The 23,373-nt window shown below is 35.8% G+C and overlaps 1 protein-coding gene across 2 annotated transcripts in view; it reads right to left on the reverse strand.

Annotated features, from left to right (window-relative positions):
* Positions 1-657: 657 nt before the first annotated feature.
* LOC122813794 (CD276 antigen-like) overlaps positions 658-23,373 on the reverse strand; it is a 361,991-nt gene continuing 339,275 nt past the window's right edge. For both annotated transcript variants that reach the window (XM_044086302.1, XM_044086300.1), the window contains one exon: positions 658-1,394. In XM_044086302.1, the coding sequence (XP_043942237.1) occupies positions 1,340-1,394 (55 nt within the window). In that variant the 3' untranslated portion in view covers positions 658-1,339. The remainder of the gene's footprint in view (positions 1,395-23,373) is intronic.

Consider the following 23,373-nt stretch of genomic DNA (forward strand, 5'->3'; position numbering starts at 1 on the left):
GCTCACTGGCCATTGGTAACATTGGAGTAGTTGCTCCTATGAATCCCAATGCCTTGAGAAGTCTCCTCACAAAACAAGCATGCAGAGATAAGAGGTAATGGAAATATATGGAGAGGTTCTGTACCTTCTTTGGGGACAAGTTAGCCTGCATGAGCCTGGTGTCTAGAGTGCAACCTAGGAAAACTAGATCTTGAGTAGGTTCCATGGACGATTTACGAAAAGCCAAAACAAAACAGTACAGTACAGAACTAAGAACCAATAATATAATGTGCTAGAGGTTACTATGGACAAAGAAGTTGTTAAATCACAATAAAAATCAGTGGTAATTCATGAAACCACTCATTTTAATAAAACAAATTAAGTGCTTTCATCCTACAATATCAAAGGGCTTCATCAGAACAAGTAGCCCAATAAGCTATCCTCTTATAATTAACATTCTTTAACTCATTCCCCCTAATGGAGCTCTGGAAGCTTGTACTATAACTTTCAACGGGCAGCTCCTAGGCTTTTTGAATCAAATTATGTCCTCACATTTCAAACAAATTTTCATATATCTGGAACCACAGAAGTTACTAAAGTGTAAATGCAAACTTTTCAGCACAAACTATTTTTATAGTGGTAGCATTCTTCAGTTTCTATTTTTTAAACTGGATTTTGTAAGTCACTGCAAACATAGTAACTATTAAGTTTGTAATACTTTGAAAATAACTTGTATATCCCAGCAACCACTCAAGTTACACACATACACATACTGTTAGCAGCACTTTGCTCATCCAGCTGAGGGATTTCATATGAGGCATAGCAGTTCTGTCTGTGCCACTTGGTTATACAGATATTTAGAAAAGCATGACATTTATGACAAAATAAATAGATATTACATGAACAGCAATTAATATATCTTTAACTGCACTAGGCAGAGGTCAGATATCAACACAGATGTGTTTGCCACTATGTAAACTTTAAAATAAATCTTTTAATATTTTGCATGTAGCACATTTTTGAAATTATTGATGCAAATATGAGCAAGCAATATTCGACACCTTGAGGCATCAGTAGGATACAACTGCAGAAACACCTGCAGGCATCACCTGGCTGTAATGAGTTAAACACAACTTTATGTCAATTAATTTATTCATTTGCAATTAATTATTTGTGTATATATAGGATACGGGCTTTGTCCAAATTTCTTGTGCTAAGAGGTTGGGAGGTATGATGCAACTTCTCATTGGTGAAATCAGTAATGTTGAAATGAATACAGTATTTTGAAGAGTATTGACCAAGGAACAGTAGTCTTTCATGTTGCTTTCAGTTTCTGAAGTTACTGAAAAAGAATCCACAATTAAGTTGAGTTTTCCAGTTGTTTTGCCTTTATTTGCGTGCTTCCTTGGAACATTCTGAGAAAAAAAAAAAAAACAGGTGGTAAAACAGTTTTATAAAAGCTAAGACAAACTTAAATACAAAAATTGTAAAGTGAATATAAAAACATTAACACAAATAGAGAACATTTACAGTTACAAGCACAGTATCAAAAAGCTGAAGCAGAATTAGCTATTAATAGTTATCTACAAAGCATTTTTGAAGAAACTGGTAGTTTTGTTATAGAAGACGTTATACTGATGTCTGTAGAAAATGACCCATGTAAAGACAAGCTCAAAATATTTACTTTAATTGCTTCCACTATGAGCAGATGAAAGAGAATGCACTGAGAATCAGAATCCCTGAAGTGCATTTGACAAAAAAGGCTGAAAAATACTTGTGTTTTTGCATCCCCAATGTGATGGGCAAGCCCACTACACCCCCAAAGTTATATATATATATATATATATATATATATATATATATCAACTCCATGGTCACATCATCTCAAAGAAGGGGGAAAGTCCCCCCAAAAGCGAATCACTGTCAGTACAACTTGCCAACAGTGATTTTCTGTGCATCGGCATGCTGAAGCTCAGGACACTGAAGCTCAGGAATTTGGTCTTCAACCACCAATAGGGTAACAACTTTATTAATTTAATGATGCAGAGACAGTTACTTGTAAGTACAAAGTACATCAAGAAAACTATAATAAATTACTCTCAATGAGATGAATAGTATTTTCTAAACAAAATCTAAAACTGGTCCAAGGTGTAAACAATGTTATGCTAACAAAAAGTACATTGACAGTAAAAAAAAAAAAATAAAATTTGTGTTAATGAAAAACAACCAAGAAGTCAAAAGCAGGAAAATAGAACTTTGTAAATGGTTTATTTAAGAATTACATTAAAAATAATACTGTAATTTGAATTTCACACTACCATTAGCATACTTTCCAACAGATGTCTTCCACTGCCATAAACTCTTTATACTGGCAGTTAAATACATAAACTCTGAGGTAATTCATTGTGTAACTGCTGTATGATCTTAGAGTATGTATATTTAAGTAGTTGGGGAGTGAGTATGCAGGGAGACTTGTCACCCCTACAAAAATAATCTTTTTCTCTGACAATGTGAATGTTTCCATACCATTCCCCTTGTGAATTTGGCAAGGACAGCTTTCAGGAACCTGCCTTTGGTCAGTTGGGATTCACAGGAATAGCAATCAGCTCATAAAGCTTTGATGAAAATGTTGACGACTTGTCCTATCTGGGCACTTGCAAAGAAATGAATACTGAAACAATTATCCCTGTAGTTTACATAAGTAATGAGGTAACCAATTATGTACCTGCCTTACTGGAAAGAGAAGCAATGATTTTTGTTAAAAAAAACAGGAATGCCAGATTTTCCACAAAGTGAATACATTCTATAAATAGGGATCAGAATAGAATTCTTCACAAGCACAGTCGTATCTCTTGACATATTTGTATTGCATATGGCAGTAAATTTCTGCATGTCACTGACAGAGGGGCACTGTGCTTTTATAAGGATGTACAGAGGCCGCCCTACTGTCACTTTAGGCATCTCACCAAATATCTAAGAAAGATGAAGTTCAGAATGGTCACAGTGCACTCGATTTTCCCTTGTCTCAGAACAAATAACTGGATGCGCTCAGTGGATCTTGAAGATACTTACCTTTACTTAAAGATAGCAAAAGAGTCCTGGGATTTCCTTCACATCCATTTAGGAGGTAGTCATTATCAGTTCCAAGCCTTGCTTGTCAGTCTCACCATACTCCCCAGGGTGTTCACCAAGTGCATGGCTGTTGTAGCATCTCACCTATAACTTTAGGGAATCCATGCTTTCCTGTATCTTGATGCCGAGCAGCTTCCATAACGGAATCTCGCTTGGAGGCTAAACATTACCTCTTCAGGCTTGTCTCACCCAGAGGATTCTTTTCATAGGCTGCTACTTGAACACAATGAAATCTATAGCAGTCCTCACACAAAAGGATTTATGTCTTGAGGAAGGTAGTTTTAGCCCATCTTTAAGCTGAATCTCTTACCGCAGTTCTGATTCTGGGCCTAATGGCATTGTCAATTTTAATGGTTTGGTACATCAACAAACAGGTAGGAACCAGGTCTTATCTCATATGTTGGGAAGCAATAAGGGTTTGGCAATGGATGATAGCCTTGCAATGCTTTCTCGTTTCTCAAATTCGGGAGGTTCTCACTTGGCTTGCAGACCACTTCTGATGCCTCATTAGTAGTCCCCTCAATCTGACAATAGCAAATTAAATTTTCCATTGTTGGGTTTTTCCTTGCTGTGACACCAAATACAGCACATACTTTGTCACATACTTTGTCATGATCCCTTCACAAGGACATGCAGCCAAGTGAAAAGGTCTATGTCATCCTTAGCCTCCTTCAGGCTCAGACAGATTTGGTTTCCTCTGATCGGGCCTCATTACAGGACCCCCCCCCCCAAAGATATTGGATGTAGTGCGGGATCTTTTTGTACCTCTTGGGAATCCTTACCCAGATCTCCACAACCTAAAACTAACCACCTCCAGTTCCAGTAAGGGTCAAAGCCAGATCATTCTCTACTGGGGTTATCAAGATTTTAACCACTTCTCAGAAGAAATCTACACATAAAATTTGCTAAGGGAAATGCTTCCCTTATGGGCCTCTTCTCAAAGCAGTGATATTGCTTGGCATCATTTCCAGATATCCTCCAATTCTTAATGCATATTTTTAAATCTGGTTCAGGTTCCTCTAAGTACAGTTGGTAGCTATTTCTAACTTCCATGAGGGGCATCAGAAACATTCCCTTCCCTCATATAAGCTTTACAAAGCCATTTTAAAATAAGTATTCCTGCTCAGGCCTCCAGTCAGATAACCTGTTACTCCTTGGGATTTGAATTTTGTGCTAGAAGTCTTAACAAAGCCATTCAAACCAGCTTTTTCAGCATTAAAGTTCCTGTCATGGAAGACACATTTTCTTGACAGTCATTACTTCTAGCCAAATGGTCTCTGAATTCCAGGCCCTTTCTAAGTCAGTCCCTTATTTGTTTGTTTGTGTGTTTTACAAGGACCACGTTTCTCTCTGCACCAACCCATCCTTTCTTCCTGAAATAGGTTCCGAAACAAAGATGGTGCACCCTTTTCATTTCCCAGTATTTTTCTTGAATCATTCTGGCAATGGAAAACACATTCTCCATGCTTTAGATGTGCAGAGCCAACTGTGTTTCTACTTGCACAGAACTGCTGCCTTCTGCAAGATCCTTTACTTTGTTTCTTTTGTCTGAACACACTCGGTAAGAAAGTTTCCAAGACATCACTTTCCAGATGGCTTACAGATTGTATTACCTTTGTCTATGTCTCACCTAAATGGCATTTGCCAGGTAAACCTTAAGGCTTACTCTGCTAGGGAAGCAGCAACTTCTATTACCTTTTTTCAGGCACTCTTCTGTAGATGAAATATGTGCAGCCTCCCACCTGTTCTTCCATGCACATCTTTGTCAAGCATTATGAATTGGACTCCAGTTCTAGGGCTACTGCATCCTCTGGTGCCTCTATCCTTAAGGTTCTCCTGTCATGGTGCCATCCTGTAGTTTTAATAACTTGGACTTCTGACCCACAGGTCGGATCAGATGGACTGAATGTACGGGATATGAAATTTATATTCTTATAATGTTAGATCCTGTCATTCATGTTCTGATACAACAACCCTTCTTCCATCTCCCTTCCTTGAATTCCTTTACCTTATGGTACTGAAGGATTTGTGATATCATGTTGGTAATAATGTAATTGTTGCTACAGGCATATCTCTACATAGGTTCACTGTGCTTCTCTGAGAATTGATAACAGCCAAACTCAATCTGAGGTAATGCAAGGCACAAAAGCATTACTGGAGAAAAATGAAGGGGCTCTAGGCTGGAGAACTAAGACTTCTGGGTTGGATCCAAAGAGCAGCTCGAGGACCCACAGGTTGTAACTGATGGACATGAATGACAGGATCTAGTGTTATGGTAAGTACATACATTTAACTTATATTTCCAGTAGCAGGAAGCACTGGATATATTGGTTCATTTGAATTCTCAGCAGTTTGGTAAAGCGAAAATAATTCATTATTTCCATGTACAGAGTGATTTGCTTCATGAATAAGAGGATTCATTTGCTTGAATGGGATGTTTGCCATGATTTTACTACCTCTAGTTATAGCCTTCCATTTTACCAGCAGTGCATGCTTGCCACAGTGGTGCAGCGGTTAGCGCTGTTGCCTCCCAGCAAGAGGCTCTCTGGTTTGATTCTCGGCTGGAGAACCTTCTGTATGGAGTCTGCATGTCTTCCCTGTGAGTGATGGAATGTTAAAAAGACATGCAGGTAGGTGTGTGGATGTCTGTGTGACTTGTCTGAAGGTTGGGCACTGGGCTGGCAACTTGACACTGTAAAAATCCACTGCCAATCATAAGCAGACTGGAGATCTGCTGTGGTGACCCCTAACTGGGAAAAGCCAAAAGACTTTTGCATGACCTAAGGAAAAGTCAAGTTGCTCTGAAGGGATTAGAACTGAAAAGGTGCTAAGTATAAAAATGTGAGTTACTTAAGAAACAAATAAGAGCCTACTAACTAGGAGAATAAGTATGGCTACTGCCGTGAAGCCTAAAAAATGATATATATATAGAGAGAGACCTACAATATATTTATAAAGCTACATAGTGAAGATTATCTGCTTTGTACAGCTGAAGAAGTGACTTCTTTTATGCCAAATGTAAAGTATTACTCTGTTTTTGATTCTTGCAAATTAAGCTTGGCGAGTAAAACTCCAGTCTGTATGCATGTATTAACCTTATAGGAAGGTACTGATTCCACTGACATCCATTTTTGTCAGCACCAGAGTTATTTCAAGATAGCTGCTTGATAGGTTATTGAAGGCTTGAATGTGTTAATACAATGTTTTGCGATGAAGCCAAAGAAAAGAATGAAAAAAGATGAGAGTTACTGAATAGAATTATTACACTAACTTCAAGCTGATTAAGAGCAAGTATAAAGTCAAATTTACACAACAGTTACATAATTCATGTTTGACTTCTGATTTCTTGAACCCAGATGATGACAAAGTCAGGAGACATTACTAAAAAATGAATATACTGCAAATGATTGAAATGTCAAAATGATGAACACAAAAGACTGACAAAAATACTTTCAACATTTACAACACTGAATAACTAAAACAGAACCTAGATGAGATCACAAAAGGAAAAGAATTTTCTTCTGTGACCTTTAAACCAAAACCCTACCACAACATTCAGACCAAAGTTTGTGTGAGTAGTGGTAGTGTTATTAACGTAACATGTAGGGTTAGGGGTAGTATCCATCACAAAGGTGATACAGGGGGGCTTCATTCCCCTTGCACCATCTTAGTAATGCATGCTAACCCTAACCACACCTTACCTTAAAAAAACCATAAGACAGGCAGTCTCACATCACACACACACACACACACACACACACACACACACACACACACACACACACACACACACACACACACACTCACTAATGCAAACCCAGTTATCTATTTCAAAAAAATGAAAGTTCAGTAAAACAGATATCTGCACAAAATGGAGTTTATTTTGTTGAATAAATGAACTGCACCCATACAAAACACCTTCACAGGAGAACAAAACATGTACTTGAGGTAGTTTCGGTATTGTTCAGTAGCTTTTGAAATGTATTCTGACCATGTCAGAAGTGTGCCATTAGAGAAAATACTGAATTCCGCACAATTATATCTGAGTTATAAGAAAAGTTCTGAATTGCTCAAACAGTGACAAAACTGTTCACACTGCAATACTATTGAGGTGTGCTCTTCTAGTGATTGGTAGCCATTTGATCAGATTCTGAGTGCCTCCTCACAGATGGTTGAATTATTGAATTTAATCATACTTGTAGTTCACATCACTGATGTATAGGGAGTGTATGATTTTTCTTTGTTCTGAGACCACTGCACACTCTGATAGTTGTGGAGGTTCTCCTTTCTGCACTGTTGTACAACTGTGGAGTCAGTATTTACAAGTAAGGGTGGGTTTGGTGGATGCAGATGGGGCCTCCCTGTCCCAGACACCCTTTCTTCCTTTTTCAGTCTATGCGGGTAGTTAAAAAAGTTGTGTTATTTTTTTGTAAACTTGAATTTTATTATCTTAATAATGTTTTTACTAAAACAGCAATCCTCATGCCACAATATTTGTCAGTGACTAGTGCCTTAATCATAAACCACCTCTCTCCTTTCCACCTACTAGTCCAACACAGACATTTGCATTGTTCTTAATTTACTTTTTGATCTATTACTTTTATGAACATTTTGATTTGTTTATTCATGTACCTCTGTTTCTCTTCCTATTTCCACTTTCCTATTTGATCACTTATGCTTGAGCAGTTAGTTTTCGTATGATCATGTTTCATTTTTTCATTGGAGAATCCACAAGGAAGCCAGTCTTAAAAGTAGATGCCGTCCAGAATAAAACTGATGCAGTGATTTTGAGAGATGATAAACTAAGTACCCGTTTGGTTTAGAGCTTTTACTGATTGTCAGAAAAGATATGCTGAAGTAAAAAAAGTGTTAGCCATGGTATATGTTTGTGAAAAACTTCAGTAATATATTTTGGAAAAATGTGTTAACTGGAAGTGATTATAGTCTACTGAAAAGTAAAGTCAAGATGTTACTACACAATACAATGCTTAAGTTGTAAAGAATGCTGTTGCATTACAGACTGATGGCCTAATGGCTTTAGAGTGAGGAAAAAGGTGCATAGCAGATATGTTAACTCAGTCATACTTTTTAGTGTAGTAAAAAGAGAGCTGTTTGGGGAGTGGGGGCGGTACTTAGGGGGGCCGACATTGGGCACTAGCTGAGCCAAATACAGCTCTGGCTAGGTCTAAACAGATTTCCTAACAATGTTGGATATATGGCGATCAAAGAAAAGTTCACAGTTAATGAAAGTGCCCATCTCTCTACTGACTGATTCAACTTCCAAAGTAGTGTCAAGCATGTGTAGGCACATGGAAGCCCAGTTTTGAAAAAGACACAATACTACATTTATTGGCATTTAGTTTTAGGCAGTGGTGATCCAGGCACCATTTACTGGTGCATAAATAGTCCCTTCTAAATAATCTGGAAGTCAGATGAGGACATCTGCAAATGTGTAAAGCCACAGGCCCTTGTCCTGGGGGCACCACTGGTAACTATTCTTTTTGAAGACAGTGTACTTCGCACACTAACAGATTGGTTTCTGTCTATTAACCAGTTTGCTATCTAGTGGGTAACAGAGGGTTTTACATTTATATATATGAGCTTATTGATAATGCCAGAATATGGGATGGTATCAGCGACCTTCACCATGTTCAGGTAAGCAATTTGCTTGAGACTAATGCATCATTGACATGCTGAAAGAAGCCAAATAGGCTCAGGACAGGAAACTGGCTTAGGTCCAGGTCTTGTAGACTGCCTATGTCTTTTTCACTAAGTTCAGATGCATTCCATTGACTTGAATATAAAGCTGGTGAGGTTTATAGGTCTATAGTTTCCTGGATCAGTAGTGGACCCCACGCCCTTTTGCAGCTGGATGATTTCTGCAGTTATCCATTCTTCTGACACAAATCCATTAGAAAGATTGGACAGGCTTAGTAACAAGTCTACTGCACAGTATCTTGTGCTGACAAAAAGTCAGCCTGGCACATTATCAGGACCCATGTAGCTAGTGTTTTTGGCCTTGGAGAAAGCATTCAGGACTTGCTAGGAGGTGATCAGAGGGAGGTGGTGAGGGTGTACTAATAAGCTGAGGAAGGTTGTGGGCGGCAAAGAAGTGACAGTTGAACTGAATGTGTCTGCTAATACATTGTCTGTGTTTTCAGGGGATGACAAACTGTTATGTATTACTTCTTAATATTGCAGGTTATTAACTCTAAGGATTCTGACAGAGATAAATAAGGCATCATGACTGTCCTTAGTAGAGGTGACAATTCTCAAGCTACATTTGCTTTGCAGGATATGACTTTGTTTTTGAGTTCTTTGTTGATCTTTTTGAATCCAGCTCTAGATCCATCCATCCATCGACAGCCCCTTTTCCCATTTTTGCACATGGGGTTGGGGTGTCACTTCAACAGTGATAATTACACCACCACATGGCTAGTCCTGCTACAGATGTTCGTCCTTACAACACACATGCACACACACACCCATGGCCAATTTAGAGCATGAAATCCACTTACTCCATGTCTTTGGAATGTGGGAGGAAACCACAGCACCAAGAGGAAACCCACAAGAACACAGGGGGACATGTAGACTCCATACAGATGGTACCCCAGACAAGAACTGAAATGAGGACCCTCTTGCTACGAACCAACAGCACTATTTGCTATGCCATTGTGCTGCCCTCCAGATGATGAAGTATTAATTTTGCTTAAATGGGCTATGAGTGTTTTCCTTTTATTGTACAGGTTGTTTTAGTAGGGATCTACCATAAGAGTTTATGATGAAATTGTGATCAGTGCAGTATAGCATTGTTTGTTCTAGGTGTCTGAAGGGAAGTTATATTGGTGAAGGATCAAAAGTTGTAATTTGAATTGCAGGCAAATAACTAGTTGGTGAAGAAAAGTAAGAATATTAGTTTTAATGAACTTGAAAATAAGGGATCCTAATATTAGCTTTATTTTTGTGTGGTAGGAAGCCAGTGGCTTTTGGCAAGCAATCGGCAATAGTGTTCTGTTTTGAGTGAGAGTGTAATGAATCTGCAGATGTTGCTGGAGGTTTACAGTGCATAAATATTTTTTGGAGGATGACGTGAGTAGCATAACTGAGTTAAATAGGAGAGTGTAATCTTACAGGTTGAATGCTTTAGTGAGGTTTACAAAGACTACTTCTATAAGTGTTAGTGGTGCAACAGGTAACCCACTCACCTTTGGTGTAGAAGTCTGAGTTGTGACATAAGTACTCCCATTACTAGTAACCATCCTTCCCCCAGGGAAGAAAAAGTGAGAAACCTTTTTTACAAAGAAGAGTTGGGAATTGATTTTTGCCTTGGTATCCGCTCTATGGCATTGAAAGCCAAGTTGTTGATCGAGCCATGCTCCTGTGTATCTGGCCTGATGTGCAATTTCCAGTGGGGTTTGGTAATTTAACTCTATTTGCCAGTCCCTGGGTATGTTGAAAACGTTGTTTGGTCCAAATCATTATGGATTTTTTTTTTTTTTTTTGCTGTTTTAAGACTATTTTTTTGTTTTTTAGATAACCAGTCTGAAAGTTGGGCAAAATCTTGTACCTGGTTCATAACTGTACCGTGGGAGGGGTGTGATTTGTAGATCACTTTTATCACCTGCATAAGTAAAAGCTGGTAAATAGGCTATGGCTGGAAACTACTTTCATATGGTGCAGGAATGCCAGTGTGGCAGCCCGTTTTGAGCATAGACTATCCATAGTACAACTTATGCTACTCAAGTCACCAGCCTACATCAACCAATGTCAAAGTTTGGCTGCTGGGGATCAGATCAAGGGGTATGAGTATTCCAAAAATGATTGATAACTGGATTTGATGTGTGATCACTGCAATTCTATCAAGTTATTTATATTGGTTGGGCATGCATTCCCAAGGTTTGGTATAACCTAGATCATAAGTTTAGTAACAAAATGAGATTGTGGCACAGTTTCAATCTGTATACGAAATGCTGGTATAAATGTTGGCCATTTTTGTTCTGTTTAGCCAATTCAGCAGGTTAAAGGAATTTTTATTATCCAAGATGCATAATTTTAATCTTTTTTTTTGTATAGGCAGATTAAGCTTTATGAACAAAGGTTATATATCATACATCAACTTTTGATGGTTTTCATTGAGGTTTCCATCATAGTTGTTTTTGGCTGTTTCTCTGCTGTTTCTGATTTGATAAATGGAATCATATGACTTGCTTAAATAAAGGTTATTCTGTTTAAAAAAAAAGGTAAATGGAATAGGTCATCCGGTAGAGAGTTGTTGAATAAGTAGTAGAGCAGGGGTGAGAGGACTGGGTCTATATTATAACATCAAAGTACAAAAACTTTGAATATTATAATATCGAACCCAGTAGAGCAAACAGCAAAGCTGAAGAACACCGAATACTTTCCTAGGGAAAGTATTCAGTGGGCCGTTTCTGCAGCTTCGCTATTTCTTCAACTGTGGAGCGAAGGTTACGGACCGGGTTAAGGTAAGTGTGTGAATGAAGGTGAGTGAGCGATTGGGCATGAGTTAGGTGAGTTAGGGCGCAGGTAAGGTAAGTGTGCGATTGTGTGGACATGAGAGTTAGAGTGGGGTAGGTGAGTGTGCGTTAGGGACCTTAGGGTTAGGGTTGGGTTAAGCTAAGTGGATAGCTAGTGGCGTATGTCTGGTTTAGTGTAGGGTTTTGCGAAGTGTATGTGTGTGGATTATTTATTTTGGTGTGCTTGAGTTGTGTGCATGTTTGTTGGAACAGCAAATTTTTTACCTGGGAAAAAATTTGCTATTCTGACTGTTCGGTTTTGTGGTGTTTCGATTGAATGGGTTCGATATTATAACATTAGAAGTTTTTGTACTTCAATGTTATAATATAGACCCGAGAGGACTGATCCTTCAGGAACTCCAGATGTAAGGGGTGCTAAGGTTAACATGAAGTTCCCTATTTTAATGGAGAAGTATTTGTCAATTAAGAAGTTTCTGAACCAATCTGAGGCCCAGTCACTTATTCCAGAGTTGATAATTAGGAAAAGATGATCTAATAATTTGAATGCTTTAGTGAGGTCTACAAAGACTACTTCTACAAGGGTCAGTAGCACAGCAGGTAGCACACTCACCTTTAGAGAAGGCACATGATTCTATTCCCATGCCAGGTAGATCAATTGCTGACCCTGCAGTGCAGCATAAGGAGGGTGCTGCATTCTGGAATGTGCCATCCTTTGGCTGAGGCATTAAACCGAGGCCCCATATGTGTGAGCTGGTGATAGCTCAGGTGGATGTAAAAGATTCCATGGCACCTATCAAAAACAGTAGGGGCTTTTTATTTAAGAAAGCATAAAAAAATTTTTAAACAAAAAAAATCTTTATTGAATTATCACTTATGACATAGGCAATCACACATTTTATAAATGAAAACAAACCATATTGGCATATTTTCAGTTGCAAACATTATACATCATATATAATCTCCTATACATTCATTATCAATTGAACATTTTATAACGCATTCAATTCCTGCCTTCCCTTAAACTTCATTCCTCCTCTAAACCATTACTCTGCATGTATTGTTGCCACAACTTCCATGTTTTTTCTATGTAATTTGATACTCTTTCTAAAGATCCCACTTCCAGTTCTTTGACCTGTGTTACTATATTCACTGCTTCTAATAAGGTTGGTTTAGACTTTGATTTCCATTTTCTAATAAGTGCTTTTAGGCAGCCACCAGAGTTAATTTGCAAGGCCATACAATATCTAGGAATTTCACATTCTGTATCACAGCTCAAAAAATCATTTCCTTAGTTACGCCAATTTGTTCACCTAGTATTCCTGACAAAGTACTCTGCAGGGAAATTTTAAAGTCTATCAACTCATTACTCCCCCCAAAAATATGTTCACAATTACCACATTCTTCCCCATCACATCTCCAACATTTGGAAGCTACCTGAGGAAAAATTCTATGGAGTCGGTTTGGGGTATAAAAACACCTATGCAAACACTTCCAAGCAAAAATCCTAAATATTTAAGAGTCAGACAAATATCTTCTTATTGTTTCTTTGTGAATTGCTTACCCAGTCTCTCTTCTCAATCCTTTATAACCTCCTCTGATTGATTCCTATAGTTATCATGAAATATTTTAAATACCCTACTAATTATCCCCTTTTTAACAGCAGCTTCTGTTTCAGATTCAACAATAACCTCTACCACTGTTGATGTTTCATTTAGAATTTCCCTTATTCTTTTCTCTTTGTCTGTACTCTGATATCAATCCTTATAGGTTAGTTTGGGAGGGTGGCCTAATGGTTAAGGTGTTTGCCTTACAAACACAAGGTGCATGGTTTGAGTCTCACAAGGGATAACTGGCTAGGCTTACAATGGCTCGCAAGGGCACTTAGCTTAGTACTAACCTAAGTTCCTAAATAGGTTGGTACTAGGCTATCGGCCCTAGGGCCTATACAAGCCTAGCCATAACAATTCCCTGGCTATTTCTTTCTATTTTACTTCCCTGGGTAGGCAATGCAGCCTCTAACCTGCAGTCCAAATGCATTACTGGCCTCTTCCCATATACTACCTTTCCCTCTCTAATTATTTGTTCCCAATACCTTGGGTCCTTTGTCAGTTTTCTCCAGTAAACTCCAGCCCCATCTTGCCTATTCTCTATGCCCCTAATTGCAGTCATCCCTATTGGCAGAATCTCCTTTCTCCAGTCCCATGTTAGTTTAGCTCTTACAATACTTTCTGATACTATATGAATATATTATTCTATATGGCTATTGTTATTCTCCTTAAGGATCTCCATGCAAAATCCTAGTCTCTCCTTATTTCTTGAGCTTCCCCCATTTCATCATCCATTTCCACTTTGAATTATAGAGTTCTGCTTGTGCTATGTATAGGACCTTTAAATGTGTAGCTGTAAAATATCCCTTCAAATCAGGTACTCCCAAACCTTCTTATTCTATTGGAAGGACCAACTTATCCCACTTAACTCTTACCCCCCCCCCCAGATAAAATCCTTCAACTCTTTATTAATTGCTATCCACAGCTTCTCTCCTCTGGTTGATAAAAATGTGCCAAAAAATGTGCCAGATCTGTGCATAAAACTAAAGGGACTACAAACATTTCCACTGTTTGTATGTTGCTATCCAAGCATAAAAACAAATTTACAGGCACATATACACACATATACATATTTTCTATCTATCTAGCTATCTTGTTTATCATTTTTCTTAAAACATCCTCATTGCTATTCTTCCATAACTGACCTCCACTCCTTCATCAACCATAATTTAATTTTTTGCAATATATCTGCCAAATCTATTAAACAAAATTTTATTCAGTCTTTCATTCCAAATAACCCATATTACATAAAATAAACTTTTCACTTATTCCTTTTTTTGTTCTTATAATATCCAGATGTGAGCATATTCATATCATATTATTCTTGTCACTAATATTCTCAAAAAAATTCCACATAATTTCGTCCAGTTTCACCACTCTTTTGCATTTCTTTTGTCGCTTCCTCCCCACAAAATAAACACACTCTTTCAATTTTCTTTTTTATATGGCATTTTCCCCTTTTCTGGTAACTTATTTATTACCAGCCTCCATAGGAAATCCTGACATTCTGCTATATTGGCACACCACTTTTTCCTTATTTTAATGGCTTCAATAATTTCTTCTGGTAAATTTTCCCATGGATTTACATAATATTGTTTCATTGTGTTATTCTACCACATCCTTCACTCTTTCTCTAGATCATCATTTTTTTTATTTTCCATGTTAGTATTCTTCTTAAATTTTTTTACATAATCATTTTTTTCTTTTTCCTATTGCCATCATCTCCCAGAATTGTTTGTACTTATACTTAAACATTCTCACTATTAATTTCTCATTCTCTTAATTTACCTATTTTAATACTTTATACAAATTTAAAGTATAATAAACAACTACAACTATATTGTCTGCATATGTCAGAACTACTGGAATCACCACTTCCTTTTGCATCACATATCTGCATGTCCTCCTTGCGGTCGAGTAGCATCCGAAAGACATGCAAGAATGGGCGTGCCTTCATTGAAGGCTGGGTGTCGGGCTGGCACCTCGGAACTGTAAAAATCTACTGCCAATCATTAGCGGACCGGAGTTCTGCTGTGGTGACCCCTAACTGGGAAAAGCCGAAAGAAGATGATCTAGCATCTTTCATTTTTTAAGCTATTTCACTCACTATCACATACATCATAATTGCAAACAATATTCCACTCATAAGACATCCTTGTCCTCTACCACACCATGCATATTTCTTTACTCAGCCACCCATTCACTAACACTCTCACTCTATTATTTTAATATACTGATATACACACTCTCCTAATTCTATTACCTATTTTGTACTTCTCCATAACATCCCTAAAGCATCACACCCTTCTATATCAAGCACCTTGCTAATATCCCCCTACCTTAAATTTCACTTCCTTCTTTTTACTTACATCACCCACCGGGTCTACTTTGAAATCACAAAATACTGACAGAATGACTTTCAGTATCTCAAGATGAAAATACCGAACATGCTCTACAACGAAAAATTAAAAAAATGAATGTCACTATACTGAAAGTTCAAAATACTGAATTTTCAGCTAGCGATGTTCACTTTTTTAACATACCCACCACCACAAAAATCAGAAACACCTCCCTACCCACACCATAACAAAGTAACAAAATACAAACACCAACAAAACCCACATAGCTTACGTATATGCAGGGAGGCAAGCCCCCCACACCCCCGCTAGTTATATATACCATCTCCAAGGTCGCACTATCATGAAAAACACAAAATAACTTATTGTTACGTGCCCTACACTTACTTTGCACACTGTCAAACATACACGCAAAAAAGACACATACTACACATTTATAAAACTCACCACCTCCAACACTAACACACAAATACTCTCAGCTATCTACCCCAAACTATTCCCAAAACTTCCCAAACAACTAAAAAAAAACAAACAAATTTCTACCCAAAACCCTTAAACAGTTAAAACCTACCTTAATCTCCATACACGACCACACATCATTCACCATGTCTAAATCCCAGAACACAGTTCACCTGAAAGAGAAAGCACACCACACAACCGTAGATTCAATAAACTAACATTCTGTAATGTTTAGTTTTGAATAACTCCACTTTTGTTATTTTTGTCTTGAGAAACTAAAAGTCGCTCTTTCAGTATTTCAAGATTTCAAAGGGAACCCACCCGCCCTTTCTCTCACAACCAGTAACAATTCTTGACATCCATTTCTTTTTATATCATATATACTTTTTTCCATAATATCCCTGCCCTTCCTTCCATCCATTTTTCCTCTGTATTATTCTCATAAAAATGTATAATCTGTGTTATTTAATTTGATGAGTCTCCAATTTTCATCTCTCTTCCATATAAACTTTAATATTCCACTACATAATTTTTCATAAACAAACCTTCCCTTGACTATTCATGTAGTACATTTACAAAATATTCTCTTTACCAATCCATTGACGACTTCTACATTCTATACCATATGAAGAAAGTTAAATGCTGGCCATTTGTAACATCCACCACATGGGAATCTTTGTTGAAATTCTGAAGCTCCATATCAAATAATGTTTTTTTTTCTACGTTCTCACTTTCCACTTCTAAATACTCCACAGCTTTTCTCTCCTCCTCCATGTTGCTGCTGCTTTCCTTAGGCCTCTTCCTTGTTACTGTAGGAGCTCTCTGGTGCCATCTAGCAGATCCAAAGAGTATTTTTTTACTTGACATATATATACAATTTATATTTTTTTACATATTTGTATGTTCACAATATTTACATATTTTAACATCATTCCACACATTGGTATTCCCATTTTGAGTATCTCCCTCCCACTCTAACCCACAACCAAAACCAAAATTTTCCAGTATTTTTGTCAATGTCCATTTTCCATTGTATTTGATATCATTAAGTCTTTCATTCCATATAACCCATGTTACATAAAATATGATTGTGTCCATTTGCTTTGCTTCATTCTGGGATCTAGTCCCATAAAACCAACACTCTATCATGTCAATGTTTAACATTTTAAAATTTAAATAAGTTAATCAAATCATGTTTACATACTTCCCACACTCTACCATGTCCATGTTTAACTTTCAAAATTTACATAAGTTTTAATCAAATCATGTTTATAGACTGCATTCCACAGTTTTTGAATTCTCTCACATTTTAAAATAACATTTCTGTAGTTTCCAATTCTTTATATTTATTACATATCCTATCCTGTTTTTTCTTACGTGGCATATTTGCCCCCACTGGTAATTTTCTTATGGTCAGTCTTCACAAAAATCATTGCATTCTTTACATTTTTTATAATTTCTGCATCTTGTCATTATTGCTTTCTTCTTATATATTTATATTTCCATGGATCCACCCAGTAAAAGGATCTCATAATGTTAACATGCCATTCTTTTCTATTCTTTTCTATCACATTCATTTTTTAATTTCCACAATACAACTTTGCTGTAAAATTCTTTCATTTCTTTATTTATCGTCTTTGTATTCTGAAGATATCCATCATTAGAATGGACAAAAGCACTTAATTTTAGTTTTATTAATAAAAATATGTTATTTCTATATAGTCGCTTTGGTTCCTTAGTCCTTGGCAGCATTTGGATCATTTTGAGGTTTCATTTCTTCATTAATAACACTTTTACTTCTTTGTTCATTTCCATTTCTTCCCACAATTTTCTATGTTTATAATACATTACTGTATGTCAAACCTTTATTATTTGTCATTATTCCCTTTACTACTTTGTACATACTTAAAGAGGCTGCATGCACAATTAGATTTATCAGCCACAGTCCTCCTTGTTCATCTTTCATATACAAAATTCCCCTCTTAACCAGGTTCAAATCTTGACCCCCAAATAAATGAAAAAAATACCTGCATACTTTTGCATATTTCACTGGCATCATATAAATATTTGCCATATAAGCTATTTACCTATTATTATGGTATTTATTAAATGTGCTTTCTTTTTGTATGAAAACCTAAGTGTCTACCAGAAGATAATCATTTTTGATTTCCTTAATAATTTTGTCCCATTGTTCATGTCCTTACAAATGTTATTCCTAAAATATCTATACTCTTCTCATTATATTCCATCCCTCCTATAATACCTTCATACACAAATCCTTTACCTTTCTCTTTATTTGTGCTTAAACCAATTTCCTTCAACTGTGTACTTAATTTTCCATTATTTTTTTCTATCCAGGCTTTATCTTTGCTATTACTACAATATCATCAGTGTAAGTATACACTATTGGCAACTATATTTCATACATCATTCTATAGCCTCCCTTACTTGACATTTTTATTAATTTTCATTATTACTGTATTCATGATTATAGCAAAGATCATACTGCTTGCAGGACTTCCTTGTTTTATGCCACACCCTATTTTCAAATTTTCTCCAATCCAACCATTTACGTTCAGTCTCAAATAATTATTTTCATATACTGATTGAATTACTTGTAATGTTTTTCACTTATGTTATATGCTAATAAAATTTCCCATCATGCTTTACACTGAATATTATCATATGCCTTACTAACATCCCCATCATGATTTTTGTTTCCACTTTTTAATTAATATCATCAATTACTTTCCTTATTATCCACAAAAGGTCTTGACTCCCCATTCCTTTTCTCCAAAACAAATTCAGATCAAGTAATCTTTCTATTTTATATTGTAATCTTTCAGTTAGTATTCTTATAAAAATTGATAGTCCGCATTATTCAGTGCAATTGGTCTCCATTTTTTTATTTCATCTTTATCTCATTTCTTTAATATACATTTTATCATACCTGTGCAAATTTCTTTATACTTAATTCTTTTTTCTAACTGCTCATTCATTACTTGTATATACATAATTTTTTGCCAGTCATACATTTGTTTATACATACTATATTCAATTCCATCCAAACTTGTAGATGAATTAACATTAATATCTTTCATGATCGCATTCGACTCATTTATATTTATTTTTCGCTCTAGTCATTATCTTCCTTATTTATTTTTTTAAATTTTTGTAAATTTGTTCTATGATAACTTCTTTTTACTATATAAATCTAATATGTATTCTTTATTTCATATATTTCTCCTTGTTTTTTTTTAACTTGCTTCCCTTCTTTATTTTTTAATTCTCTCATTATCTTTCCTTCTTTTACTATCTTACATACGTATAGTACTATTTCTTCTTTTTTTCCCTGCAAACAATATTTTTGTTTATATAATAATTTATCAACCTTGTCCTGATTTCTTCCATATAATTCTATTTCTTAAAATTATTTTTTCTTCTCTAATAACTTAAATATTTGACTTAATATTATGTATTCCATTTTTCTTTTTTCTGTTATATGCATTCTAAAAATACTTTTTTGTATCTTTTTTAATTGAATCCACCATATTGTCCAATTTTCATAAAAATCTCTCATAATATGTTGTTGCCATAATTCTGTAACTTTTTTCTTTCTCCTGATTCTAACTGCTTTTCATTTACTCTTTTTATGCCTTTTCCTGTTTTGATATATTCCTCATTTTCACGAATTCTTATCCAAATTGCCACATGATCAGAAAACCCAGTATATTTGATTCCTTTTTGTGTAATCTTTAGGGCTTCTGATATAAAAAATAATCAATTTCTGTCTTAATTTCATTTCTTTTATAAGTCCAGTATTTATTATCCCATATTTTTAATTTTCCACTTTTCATAACTTCAGTAATCATTTTAACATCACAACTATTCTTTTTACGTCTCAAATTACAATTAAAGTCACCTGTCATTATTATAGCCATGTTAACAGAGATATAATTAGGGATACTTTTAAACGTTGTTTCTCTTTCTTTTTGTTACATACGTACATAAAGCTATTACGTCCATATACATATTTTTCCATCTGATAGAGACTACTGTTATTTGGCCCAGTTCTACTATTGTAATATCTAATATTTTTATATTTTCTTGGCATAATATACATATACCTGAGCATGTTTCTTTGCCTGTGTTTCAGATAACATTACTGTTCCAAATTCTTCTATTTCTGCCCTTTTTCCTTCTTCAGTTAGTGTTTTAATGTCTTCTAACGCTATTAGTTGAGTATCTACCGCAGCATACCATTGTAAAATAATAATTCTTTTTTTTAATATTCTTCATACTGCATGTTCAAAGCTAATATTTTCAGCTTTATAGAACAGTTCTTAGAATACTTCTTTATCCCTTACCTTTCTTCTTCTCTTCAACGATCAGATTTTTTAAATTTTCTTTTTCTTTCCCTAACTCTGTCTTATCTGGTTGCATTTCTCTAGCCTTTTATTATATGCCACTCTGACTCTTCCTACTGGTTTCATCTGTCTCTCCTACTTTTTCTTTTTCCTTCTCTTTGTATTTCTCCTTAAATTGAAATACAACTTCTATGTTTTTTCTTATGTTGTCTGTTCTTGTACATTTTATAACTCTTTTTTGTATAATTTCATCTTCATTCTCATTTTCATTTTCTTGTATTTCTAAGTCACATTCTAACTATGAATGTTCTATATTAACACATTTCTTACATTTCATTTCAAATTTCTTTGCATTATGGCTTGTTTGACTAAATAAATAACATCATTTTCTAACACTCAATTAAATTATCACTTTTTCCACAAAAATAATAAGTCTTTGGTTGTCCTCTGTACCTTATAAAACCTCTATTGACATGCACATTAATAATACTAGGTATGTGTATTACATTGTCATTTTTCATTTTCAAAATTATTCCACATTCCCAACCCCCTCACTATAATCTTCTTTCATCCTAGAGTTTAGTAGTGTCCAACACTTCTTTACATATTGGTAACAAATACTCACTTTCCACTTCAGTTCTAAACTGAATCAAAATTCTTCTTTTATTTGCCTGAACAAAGCTTGTACAACATATTCTGATCATGGAAAGTCTGCTTTCTTTTCTTAATAGGCCCTCAACAAGTTTTCCATAGCCTGATCAGTTAAAAAAAAGTCACAAAAAGTTTCTTTGTTAATTAAAATGAACACTCTTACCTCTTCATCTTTTACTTCTAGAGGTGCAATAACATTGTCAAATACCTCATATCTGTCCAGGCCTTTTTCTTTTTTACTGTTCACCCGAACAACATATTTTTTCTTCATTTCATTTCTGTCTTTTCTTTAGTTCTTTCTTTCACCATTTGAGCATAGGACTTTTTTCTGGAACCCTCTATGGCTCTTTTTCCTTCTCTTTTTTCTCCCCTCTTCCATTTTTCCATAATGTCATTCCATGATACCACAGCTCCAATTTTTGGCTCACTCTGGTTAACTAGGTCTTCCAGATACTCATCCCATAGCCCTCTCGACTGGAGGGTTGAAATACAATATTCTGCTGTTTCTACCATTTCAAACAGTTTTTTTTTTTTTCTCAATCCATCTCCATAACTGCATTTGGTTCCATTTCTTTCCTGCTCTCCTCACCATCAGCAAACAATATCTTCTCTGCTCCCACCTCACCTGAAAACAATTCTGGTAGTGATTCTGCCATTTTTTTCATTTCCAACACATTTAATTTCCAAATTGCTTTGGCTCTCAGCACCCATGTTTTCTTCCTGTTCCTCTTGGCTGCCTCTGTGCCTGGAATGAGAACAGGAAGTCAGGATGTGTAACACTCAATCTCTTCCCCATACTGCCAAAGTGTTGGGGAAGTTCCCCAATGCTTTGTCCAAATTTACCCTAGAAGTATGAAACCACCTTGGGTCTCCCCTGAAAAGAGGCTGCTAGCCTAGTAGGACAAACCAGGTTAACACAGAACAAATAAATAAGGTTCACTTTCTTGACATTTAAGAGGATATCCTCAAGTGAGTGAGAACAGTGCTTTTGCTTGTCCAAAATTCATTTTTGATTAAGAAGAAGAGTCTGTAGGTGTATAGGTAGTGAACAAATTAGGTGGGACTTATTTTAAATATTTTACCTTGGGTGGGTAAGACAGAGAATGTAAGGAAGTCATCTGAATTTGCTGGTTTGGAAGTTTGGGAAAGAAGTTTGATGAAAGCATGTTTATGGGGGGGCATGATGTTACGAGTGGAACAGTTACACTGTTTTTTTTAAACACCTTTACTGAATTGTGACATATGTAAATTTACATTTATATAAAAGTAATCAAACCATATTAACAAATGCACATTTACAAACACTATACATCATATATATGTTTTATATATATATATATATATATATATATATATATATATATATATATATATATATAATGTGTGTGTGTTTATATATATATATATATATATATATATACACACACACACACACACACACACACACACACACACACACTATAATCCAAGTAACATTACATAAATTAATTCATGCCTTCTCTTAAACCTCATTTCCTCTCCAAAACATTTTTTGCATGTATTGTTCCCACAGTTTCCATTTTTTTCTATGTAATTTATCCCTACTTTTTTTCTAAAGATCCCTCTTCCTGTTCTTTTATTGCTGTTACAATGTTCACTACTTCAAATATAATTGGTTTTGATTTTGATTTCCACTTTCTAATAATTGCTTTTTTGGTGGTAACCAGATTGAAAATTAATTACATCATACTATGTCTAGACAATTTAGATCCTGTATCCCAGCTCAAAAACGTTATACTGTCTTGAGAGGTTGCACAAGACAGTCATGGCATAGTGAGATGAAACTCAGATGAATGCCATCAGCTCCAGCAGGAGAATTATGGAGGTGTTGCTGAGAAGGTTTTTAATTTCTTTGGTGAAATTGTTTTGAAGTTGAAGGGGGTTGTATGAAGGTGGTTTGGGAGTATGAGAATGACAGCTGTGAGAGGGCCCAGGGGAGGAAGACAGTTGAGAGCACTCTTTGAAGTGGTTAGGTCACCTGATGTAGCACATGTACTAACTTGTTGAGGAAGGTCTGAGGATGAACACCCAGTGATTTTTTTTAATCAGCTTCCAAAGCTACCTGAGTTTGTTAGCATTAATTTTCTGAGAAGAAACCACATGCAGTGTTCCCCCCCCTTTTGCTTTTTTGGCATACAGAGCAGTGTGAATCTGGGTCTGTTCTTTGGAAATGGGTCATTTTCCCATGTTTGCCATGCCTAATCTCTAACTTTGAAGACAGCTAGGAGCTTAGTAACCCAATAATTGTCTCATTGCTTAAAGTCTCTAGTAAATGTAGGGAAAATAT

Source organism: Protopterus annectens, chromosome 10.part0 (assembly GCF_019279795.1).
Source record: "Protopterus annectens isolate FY-2018-M chromosome 10.part0, PAN1.0, whole genome shotgun sequence".
NCBI classification, from domain to species: domain Eukaryota; kingdom Metazoa; phylum Chordata; order Ceratodontiformes; family Protopteridae; genus Protopterus; species Protopterus annectens.